Source organism: Rhinolophus ferrumequinum, chromosome 5, assembly GCF_004115265.2.
Source record: "Rhinolophus ferrumequinum isolate MPI-CBG mRhiFer1 chromosome 5, mRhiFer1_v1.p, whole genome shotgun sequence".
NCBI lineage: Eukaryota > Metazoa > Chordata > Mammalia > Chiroptera > Rhinolophidae > Rhinolophus > Rhinolophus ferrumequinum.
Genome location: NC_046288.1, coordinates 8,269,566 through 8,280,547, shown reverse-complemented (window position 1 = coordinate 8,280,547; position 10,982 = coordinate 8,269,566). Strand labels below are relative to the sequence as shown.

Genomic DNA, 10,982 nt, shown 5'->3' with positions numbered 1-10,982 from the left:
ACAACATACAAATGTTTTGTAATACTAATGGCAGTCTTGAAAACAGATGTTTTCAAAACAAAAGATGGGTACTTATCCAAGGTGGGTTCCTGGTTCCTCCAGAACCCACATTCTAGACAATGCCGCAGGCCCAGATTTCTGTAGAAGTCAAAAGGAAGAGGAGGATTGCTGGAACATGGCTCTAATACCTTCTCCCTTCCCAAATATCCTGGTCTTCCACTGGCACCAGTTAACATGGCCCCATGTGCACCCCTCAAATGGGCAAACCATGGGGCCTGGGTATAGTACCTGTATGGGCACTAAGCCCTGTGGAGTGGATAAAAGTGAATGCTTTCAATCACCATCTCTAAGGCAGCATTTCCATAATCTGGAAGATTCAGTCATGGAGCCAAGGATGCTTTAGGTGTTTCCACTTTAGTAAAACAATCTTTACATCCAAGTGCTAAATAAATTAAAAGTTGGCCACAAGGTGCCATTTCTTCCTTGGGCTTTGGAATCTAGAAGCCACTGGTCACAATACTACTTATCTTCCAAAAGTTTCTTCACACTCGACTAGTTCATCTATTGTGTGCAGCAAGTCTTCAAAGGAAGGCCTTCCGTCCGGTTTCTACAATTAAAAATCAAAGAGAAGATATGGGTTCCAGGATCCATTCCAAAATAATTTCTCAAACTCAGACAACATCGTAGCACACTAGAGCAAGGTACTCACTGCTTCAGGACTGGAACATGCAGGCATCTCCAAGTAGGTCTGATCTATCCTGCAGGTACTACCACTAGACTAAGCTTTCTACCACACCGCTTTTGCATCCCAATTCAAGAAACTGATCATTCCTTATTGCCTGTCAAATCAAGTCCTTCTACTTGGCAGTGCCCTCTACAACCTGCCCACCCCCCAACCTCTGGCTATCCAATTTCATTTCCCAGAAAAACCCTCACATGGGCTCTCCGCTCAATCAGACCAGTGTCCACTGGTGGATACACACTATGCTCATTTCCGCCTCCAGGCCTTTGCTCACGCTGGCCTTCTCCCCCAGCACCACTTAGCACCACTTCCTGCCCAGCCCTCTGGCCATCCCAGTCGATGCTCTTGGGAGGCTTTCAGCAAGCGACGGAGAACATGGGCTTTGGAGTCAGACAGGACGCTGGTTCTTTGCAGCTAAGTGGTCCTGGGTAAACATCAGCTTCGTGAGTCTTGGTATTCTCACCCACAGGGTGGTCACAGTACAATCAACCACACTTCAAAGGGTTATTTTGAGAACTACATCTAAAGCATTTAGTACAGTGTCTAGCACACAAGACGTGTGAGCGAATGTCATTATTATCTTTAATAATTATTATTGTCTTTCAAAAGTCATTTTGGTGTCTAATCTCTTCTATGAGGTGACATTTCAATACATGGGGAAGGAAAACTTCCGAAGAATGGGAGTAAAAAGACCTGAGAAAGTTGAGGTTTGGAGAAAGAAACCTTCTCTGGTGAAAGAGTAACACCTCAACAATACAAGAGGGCCACTGAGACAAGAATCACTTCCTCAGACTTATTCTCTGAGTTCCTAACTCGGGCCACTATGGCAGGATTCCCACTTGGTATTAGAGCAGCGCCTGAATTTATTATCTCAATTATTAACGTTTTCCCCTTCTTCACATTCTTCTTCCCATTATTCAGAACTGAGTTGAGAGGGTTGGCTTCCTACCTAGAGTTTGAAATCATGTAAAACATGTACCAACTCACTAGGCTATAAAGACTACACACTATTAATCTATAAGCCCAGATCCATAATGTTTTAGAGACTTTTTTAAAGAGCACACAAAAAAAATTGTATACCTCCTGCCAACATCTCAGCATCACCTCGTATACATATTTGGATGCCAATTTCGGCCGGTAGAGTCGGTGACCGCGAGTAACCATGGTTACCACTTCATAGTTGGTGTTTTTCTCAAAGGGCATTCTGCCTTCAGTGAATACTTCCCACATCAAAACACCTTGGAAAGAATAAGGATTACCAAATGACATATCCACTTCCTCTTCAGAGCAGAATTGAGGAAAAATGGGCCATGTGTCTTACCGAATGACCAGACATCTGATTTGCTGCTAAAGCGGCTGTAATTAAACACTTCAGGTGGACACCACTTCACAGGAAATTTAGCACCGGAAGAACTTGTGTATTGATCATCCAGAACATACCTACAGTAAGACACACTGTGAGTTTACACCTCTGAGTTACGATCTGCATTTTGTACACGTTTTTTTTCCCCCTTAGAATCAAAAACACAGTTGACTGAAGTCCAACAAGCATCCGGTTGAAGCTAAATGTTTGCCTCGGTGGCCACGCCTGGCGACTTCCATCTCAGCTCGAATTCAGTGCTTCAAATGGATGCATTGTAATATTAGTATCTATGCATTCACTTCTCAGTTTGTTTTTTTCTTTTTTATAAGGCAATAGAGGTAGAATAAAATAGTTTGCAAACTTTTTCTTGTAAGCAATTTTTGTTCTTAAAACAAAGTCTCACCCAAAGGCCTCACATGTAAAACATCTAAAGCGAAGCTGCTGTAAAGGAAGTGGTGCAGAGCATCTGGAGACACACGTGCTTTTAGTCCCCACAATTCCACAGAGCACAATTTAGAACTACAAGTCAAAAAAGCGAATTGCAACATGACATACGTAAATGGTGGAGTATATTTTTATACACCATGACATCCCTCCTACACACGCACACGTGCGCACACACACACACACACACACACTCAAAACAATATTATATAATTTCCTATGGGAGCAACTTCTGTCCTTCTGGAAGGACACACACAAACTGGTAACACTGGCTATGTCTGGGGGAGAATCCTTGATTGGGCTGGTAAATATGGGACCTTCAGCCCTTCCTGTAATGTGCTCAGTATGTATTTCCAAGGGGAATGTGTTTGTGTACTGTATGAACATATAAAGTTGATTTCTAAAAAACTCCAGAAGAAAATATTCAAATAACTACACAAACCTCGTTTCCTGTATGGACAAAGGTGGTGACAATGCACCATGTGCTGGACCAACTCGTCTGTCAATCAGGGGACTCTGAATTTAGTGTCTAATGAGTGTGTTAGAGGGGTGGATACAAAAGCACAGATCTTCTGAAAGCCAAACGTATGAAAACTGAACATGTGACATTGGAGGACTGCCTGTCAGATACAGAACATCATCATAAAAAGCCAATAAAGAGCACTGGGTAATTAAGGACCCACCAGTCAGCCGTTTCGGCCCCACTTCTGACAAGACCAGCTTTCTAAGCTCCCTGGGCCCCAGTTTCCTTAGGAGCTAAACTTGACCGGTATGACCTGGTCCTTGCCTGCTTTTATTATTGCTCTTTGTGCTGCCCAGGGGCCAGCCACCCCATCCTCTTTCCATTCCTCGAGCTGGCCGAGCCTGTCCCAGATTTCAAACTTTTACACTTGGTGTTTCTTCCATCTGGAATATTTTCTCCTCATTCTTTCACCTACCTGGCTAATTTCTGCCTTTGGGGTCTCATTCAAATATTAAGGATCTCAAAGAGGACTTCCAGAGCACCAGATCTAAAGCAGCCACCTACCCAGGCCACCACTCAGTGCTCTCCCCAGCCCTAACCCCAAGTTATCTCCATCACAGGGGCCAGCGAACTATTTCTGTGAAGGGCCAGATGACGAATATTTCAGATTTTGCAGGCCAGTCTCTGCCACAACCACTCACCTGGGTCTTGGTGGGGTGAAAGCAGCCACAGACAACATAGAAGTGAGTGAGCGACGCTGTGTCTCAGTCACACTTTATTTATGGACACTGACACTTAAATGCCAGATAATGTTCATGTGTCATATTCTTTCAACTTTTTTTCAACCATTTGAAAGTGTGAAAACCGTTGTTGGGTAACAGGTTCTACAGAAAGAGGTGGTGGGTCACATGTGGCCCCGAGGACAGTTTGCTGGCCCTGCTCTGTCATTTTATTCTGCGTTTGTTTTCCTCTCTGCATGTCTCAGGTCCCATGTTTCATCTTCCTCTTGAAAATAAGCTGCATGTGAGCCAGGACTCGTATGTCATATTGTCTGCTATGGTTCGGTCTACCATTGTGCCTGGAACATGGTAGGCACTTAATTTCTTATGAGTGTACATATGGATGTATAGAGGGAAAGAACTAAATATTTTTTAAAGGTCTTTTCTAACACCCTATTAAAATTATAAAAATTAAGCAAATAAAAACACTACAGATTTGGGTATTCTAAGAACTTTACCCACGAAAAGATTTCTGTGAAAACAAAAGATTCTAGAAATCTAATCCACACCAGGGAGAAAAGGAAGTAATGTATTTAACAGGCCATCCTGCCACCTAGTGGAGAGAATTATTAACAATAATTAACACAGTGTATACTTATTGATTTTAATTATTTCTCTCAGAAGGGCTAGCTGACCAGATTGCCTTCCTGCTTCATCAGTGCAGATCATTCCCATGCTTGTTCATTCTACAAGCTAATGTGAATATCACATAAAGCCACATAATAAAACATCAGCAATCATAATTCCTCAACAATTTATTCACCTGAGAAAAAGCCAAAGCTAACAGTAAAATGGATACATTCAGCAAAGAAATTTTTCAAAATACAAATAACCTAATTTATTACCTTATATCAAAAACACTAATAAGCAGAAAAAACAATTAGTTCCTCTATTAAAATAATGATGGGTACTATTTTGCTAATGAAACAAAAGCTGTGGTTTCAAAACAGCTCTTAAATAGAAGAGGAAGAAGCTGACATAGTCAAACTGCAAAGAAAAATTCAGGCTTCCTGTTACTTTCAAGGGAAAGGGCATGGTCTCATATTAATTTCATCCAAAATTAAAAGAAAATGCATACTTAAACTCAGACTTACCTGGCCATTCCAAAATCAGATACTTTTACAACTCCCGCCTCATTTACTAGACAATTTCTGGCAGCCTGGAAAACAATATTATAATGACATATTAGTTACAAAGTTCCATAATAAATGTAGAAAAATATAAGCTCTATTTATTTTAAATTTAGTCTAGCCCAGTCAACATCAGCAGAGGGTGGAAACATCTCTTCAAAAATTGTTTGTACACCTATGCAAACGTCTCCAACATACAGCTGACCCTTAAACAACATGGCTTTGAACTACACAGGTCCACTTATATGTGAATTGTTTTTTCAAAAAATACATATAGTACTCTACATGTATGATTTTCTTAATAACATTTTCTTTTCTCTAGCTTATTTTATTGTAAGAATACAGTATATAATACATATAATATGTAAAATATGCGTTAATCAACTGTGTATGTTATTGGTAAGGCTTCCAGTCACCCGTACACTATCAATTAATTTTTTGGGGAATCAAAAGTTATACACGGATTTTCAACTGTGTGGGGGTTGGAGCCCCTAACCCCCATGTTGTTCGAGGGTCAACTGTATACACAAGAGTAAATATAGGCTCTTCTGCCTCATTCAAGAATGGGAAAAAATATTTGCAAAACAAATATTTGACATGAAATATATAAGAAAGTCATACAACTCAAAAGCAAAAAAAAAATCCAATTTAAACTTGAAATTTGCTAAGAGAATAAATCTACATGCTCTTATCACACATACAAAAAGGTAAGAAACTATAAAGTGAGTAGTAGATCTTCAAATACGTGGAAACTAAACAACACACTTCTCAAAAACCAGTGTGTCAAAGAAGAGATCAAAAGGGAAATAAATAATTATCTCAAAACAAATGAAAATACAACATAGTAAATTTTGTGGGATGAAGTAAAAGCAGTTTGAAAGTGTAGTGCAACAAGCACATAGATTAAGAAATTAGGGAGATCTAACTTTACACTTCAAGGAACTAGAAAAAGAGGAACAAATTATGCCCAAAATTCGCAAAAGGAAGGAAATAATAAAAATCAGAGCAGAAAGAAATGAAATAGAGATCAGAAAAACAATAGAAAGGACCAACAAAATTAAAAGCTGGTTCTTTCAAAAGATAAACAAAATTAACAAACCTGTTTCTGTATATGACAAAGAAAAAAAAGAAAGAAGACTCAAATACAATTAGAAATGAAGCAGAAGGCATTACAACTGACACTACCGAAATACAAAAGTTATATGTACACAAGTTATAAGAGACTACTATGAACAATTACATGGCAACAAATCATATAAGTAGGAAAAAATGGATACATTTCTAGAAACACACAATCTACCAAGAGTGAATCAGGAAGAAAGCTGAACAGGCCAGTAATGAGTCAAGAGATTGAGTCAGTAATCAAAAAAGTACCAACAAAGAAAACTCCAGGGCCAGATGGTTTCACCGGTGAATTCTACCAAATATTTAAAGAAGAATTAATACCAACCAATCCTCCTCAAACTCTTCCAAAATACTACAGAAGAGAAAACACTTCCAAATTTATTCTACAAAGCCAGCATTACCTTGATACAAAAACCAGATGATGGTATCACAAGAAAACTATAGACCAATATCCCTGATAAATACAGATGCAAAAATTCTCCACAAAATGTTAGCAAACTAATTCAAAAACACATTAATAGGATTATACACCATGACCAAGTCAGATTTACCCCTGGGATGCACAGCTGTTTCAGCATATGCAAATCAGTAAGTATAATGCATTATATCAATAAGAGATGAGAATCATATGTTCATCTCAATAGTCACAGAGAAAGCATTTGACAAAATACAATGTCCTTTCACGATAAAAACCCTTAACAGATTGATTAGAGAAGGAATGTACCTCAACATAATAAAGGCCACATATGATAAACCTACCACTAACATTATAATCATTGGAGAAAAATTGAAAAGATTTCTTCTGAGATCAGGTACAAGACAAGACTGCCCACTCTCACTGCTCCTATTCAATATTGTTCTGGAAATCCTAGCTAGAGCCATTGGGCAAGACAAAGAAATAAAAGGCATCCAAATTGGGAAGGAAGAATTAAAAACTATTTGCTGACAGTATTATCTTACATATAGAAAATCCCAGAGTCAATCAAAAAGTGGTTGGAATTAATCACTAAAGTGGCATGTTACAAAATCAACTTACAGAAACCAGTGTCATTCCTTTACACTAATGATGAAGCATCAGAAAAGGAAATACAGAAAACCATCCCATTCAAAATTAGCATCAAAACCAATAAAATACTTAGTAATAAACTTAACTAAAATCAAAAGATCAGTACAATGAAAATGACAAGATTATGCTGAAAAAAACTGAAGAAGATACAAACAAGTAGAAAAGACATCTGTATTCATGGATAGGAAGAATAAATATTGTTGAGATGGCCAGACTACCCAAAGCTATTTATAAATTCAACACAATCCCCATCAAAATACCAAAGGCATTCTTCACAGAAAGAGAAGAAACAATCCTAAAATGTGTGTGGAACTACAAAAGACCCTGAATAACCAAAGCAATCCTGAGAAAAAAGAACAAAGCTGGAGGTATCCTACTTCCTGATTTCAAATTATACAACAGAGCCATAGTAAAAACAGTATGGTACTGGCACAAAATAGTCAGAACAATAGAACAAATTCTAGAGAACCCAGAATTAAATCCTGGCATTTATAGTCAACTAATATTCCACAAGGAGCCAAGAACACCCAATGGGAGACAAACAGTCTCATCAACAAATGGTGCTGGGAAAACTGGAGAAACACATGCAGAACAATGAAATCAGACCCCTATCTCACACGACGCACGAAAATTAACTCAAAGTGGATCAAAGGCTTAAACATAAGGTCTGATACCATAAAACTCCTAGAAGAAAACGTAAGGAAGAAACTCATCGATATTGGTCTTGGGAATGATTTTTTGGACGTAACATCAAAAGCACAGACAACAAAAGCAAAAATCAATAAATAGGACTACATCAGACTCAAAAGCTTCAGCGTGGCAAAGGAAATAATCAATAAAATGAAATGGCAGCCTACAAAATGGGAGAAAATTTTGGGAAGCCATATATCGGATAAGGAGTTAACATCCAATATATATAAAGAACTAACAGAATTTAACAAAAAACAAACAAACCAATTTAATAATGGGAAGTACTAAATAGACATTTTTCCAAAGAGGACATCAAAATAGCCAATAAGCACATGAAAAGGTGCTCAACATCACTAATCATCAGGGAAATGTCAGTCAAAACCACAGTGAGATATCGCCTCACACCTGTTAGAATGGCGATCATCAACAAGACAAGAGACAACAGGTGTTGGCAAGGGTGTGGTGAATAGGGAACATTTATGCATGTACATTAGTGTGAATTTAAATTAGTCCAACCACTATGAAAAACAATACGAAGTGTCCTCAAAAAATTAAAAACAGATCTACCATACAATTTAGCAATCCACTTTTGGAAATATACCCAAAGGAAATGAAAACAGGATTTTGATGAGATACAGGCACACCCATGTATCGCAGCATTATTCACAATAGCCAAGATATGTAAACAACCCAAATGCTCATCAAGGGATGAATAGATAAAAAAAAGATGTGGAATATATATACAATGAACATTATTCAACCACGAGAAAGAAAGATGTCCTGCTATTTGTGACATTATGAAGGGAACTTCAACATACTACACTGAGATAAGTCAGAGAAAGACAAGTACCGTGTGATATCACTTACAAGTGGAATCCTAAAAAAAAAAAAAAAAAGAGTCAAAATTGTAAAAAAATCAGAGAATAAAGTGGTGGTTACAGGGGATAGGGGACTGATAATTCTATCAACATGCTGAAAATAGACACATTTGGGAAGACTAGGCAGAGGGAAAAAGAGAAGGAAAGGAATGAGGGAGAGAGGGAGAAAGAACGAGAGGAAAATTAAGATGTGTCTCCGTCACAATCATTTAAACCAGTAATAGATTACTTTTTCTGGTATTTTCTGGAATTAACATGGGCTTCCATCTTTTCCCAGTGATTTCAGAGATAAACAAAATGAACCAGTTGCTACAGTTTCTGCTTATAATGTGTGAGATGGACGTGAGTTTAGGAGTTTAAAGGATCAGTCAACCTTCAACCTCGTCATTTCTCACCATATACAAAGTCATTTCATGTCTCTGAAGCCAATTTCCTTATTTGTAAAATAATGATCAGAAACACAGTCATGACTAGCTGTCTCATGAGATGCTTATGGAGATTAAATAATCTATGCGTGATTAACTTATTGGGAAATATTGCCTATTTAATTATGTATTATTTATACAATTGCCTATGTAATTATGGATTATATGGATTAGGTTTTAAAAAGATCTTCCTGTTACCATTATGGTGCAAGTTAAACTTAACCAAGTTTAAAAATAATGGCGAAATACTGTTGAGAACAAAAACTGGGTACTGACCCATCAACGCTCATTTGCTAACTCAGTTGTTTCAAAGGAATTTGGCCAATGAATGGGAATACAGGTGGTTTATAATTTACCAGATCTCTGTGGATGAAGCTGTTTCTCTCCAGGTACTCCATCCCTTCACATACATCTTGACACATGCTCAGCAGCACGTCTCTACTGAAATGACCTTGTCTCTGTCGGAGGAAATTCAGAAGGCAGCCCCTTTCCATGAATTCGGTAACAATGTAAAGTGGTTTCTGCTGGGTGCATACGCCATAAAGCTGTACCAACTTTGGGTGTGTCAGTTTCCTAGGAGAGAAGTCATGCGTACACAGTGACGATAGCAGAAGAAACCATCAGGGGTTAATGCTGGTGAAGGACCACTTTTTAATGCAAAAAAGGGAACCAGAAAGAACATAGTAACTTACATCATCACTTTAGCTTCTTCTATAAAGTCTTCCTCACACATTGCACCTTCCCGAATAGCTTTGATGGCTACTTTGTACTGAGCTCTCCACTTGCCAAGCCTCACCACTCCAAACAGTCCACTCCCCAATTCCCTCATAAAAGTCAGCTCTGAAGGGTTAATCTCCCATTTTTCTGTGAGACAAAAGGGGGAAAGGGATAAAAGTCAATACAGAGACTAGAGCACGAATCAGTGAGAAACAAAGAACTATAACAACCAAGGTCAATGTCAAAGTTACAGGACAATACTGGGAAAACTCAGAGCAGACTTGCAACACGCATCTAAACTGCAAATGATGGCTTTCCACCCTCTGGGAAGAATGTACCTCTTCCAAGCTGTCACATACAAGCAAAGTGAACTGAAGAAGGCAAAAAGATGCTGCATAGGAAGTGAATAATAACAGAGCCTGAAAGTTAAAGGTACCATAAAAAAAATAAAAACTCCATCCTTTACCACTTTCCCCACCCCCTCCCCTTTTCTTTTCCAATTCCAGCAAGTTGGAAAGAATTTACCCTGCTGTTTAAAAGGCTATTGCCAGAAGCAACAATGACAATAATCAAGTTGGATGCCTTCTCTGTTACTTCCCTCCACCCTTACTTTCCTGTTAGTAACCAACAAAGCCAGTGAAAACCAGGAAAGGCTTTAGCTTATTTTAGATGTAACATGGTGATGCTTATTTTTCACTGACAGGGAGTTTTCTGTTGAATTATGATTCATGATGAAAACAGAAAACCTAGGGTTACTACAGGTGTAAGTATAATCATTTAAAAAACCCATTCTATAAAACTTACAAAAACAGTCCCACCATGTGGAATTCTACACAACTAAATTGGTCTTGTGAAAATGGATTCTTTGCAAGCAAAATTAGCCAATGCAACTACAGAATGAGTTACCGTAGCTGAATCCTGCAGTGGTTGGTGCATTCTTCCCCTTTGCACTAACTGGGTACCGCAGCCTTGTGACAAGTCCTAGAAATCACAGAAAGTATTACAGTAGAATTCATTCTTAATCATTCTGCATGGTAAAGTGCTAAACTAGAAACCCACTTATAAAATTCATTTATTTATTCACTTAGTGCTCTTCTCTGTGTGTACATACGGCATTGTGCTATATGCTGGCAAAAAATAAGAGAGGAAAGCAGGAAGGA

At 38.3% G+C, this 10,982-nt stretch overlaps 1 protein-coding gene across 6 annotated transcripts in view; it reads right to left on the bottom strand.

Annotated features, from left to right (window-relative positions):
- The window catches only part of TEC (tec protein tyrosine kinase), a 205,326-nt gene continuing 194,344 nt past the window's right edge, over positions 1 to 10,982 (bottom strand). For 5 of the 6 annotated variants that reach the window (XM_033105501.1, XM_033105500.1, XM_033105502.1 and 2 more), the window contains 7 exons: positions 10,729 to 10,803; positions 9,798 to 9,969; positions 9,462 to 9,678; positions 4,886 to 4,950; positions 2,064 to 2,182; positions 1,823 to 1,980; positions 1 to 607 (listed from right to left, as the gene is read on the bottom strand). In XM_033105501.1, the coding sequence (XP_032961392.1) occupies positions 524 to 607; positions 1,823 to 1,980; positions 2,064 to 2,182; positions 4,886 to 4,950; positions 9,462 to 9,678; positions 9,798 to 9,969; positions 10,729 to 10,803 (890 nt within the window). In that variant the 3' untranslated portion in view covers positions 1 to 523. The remainder of the gene's footprint in view (positions 608 to 1,822; positions 1,981 to 2,063; positions 2,183 to 4,885; positions 4,951 to 9,461; positions 9,679 to 9,797; positions 9,970 to 10,728; positions 10,804 to 10,982) is intronic. The other variant, XR_004422982.1, reaches the window with a different exon arrangement.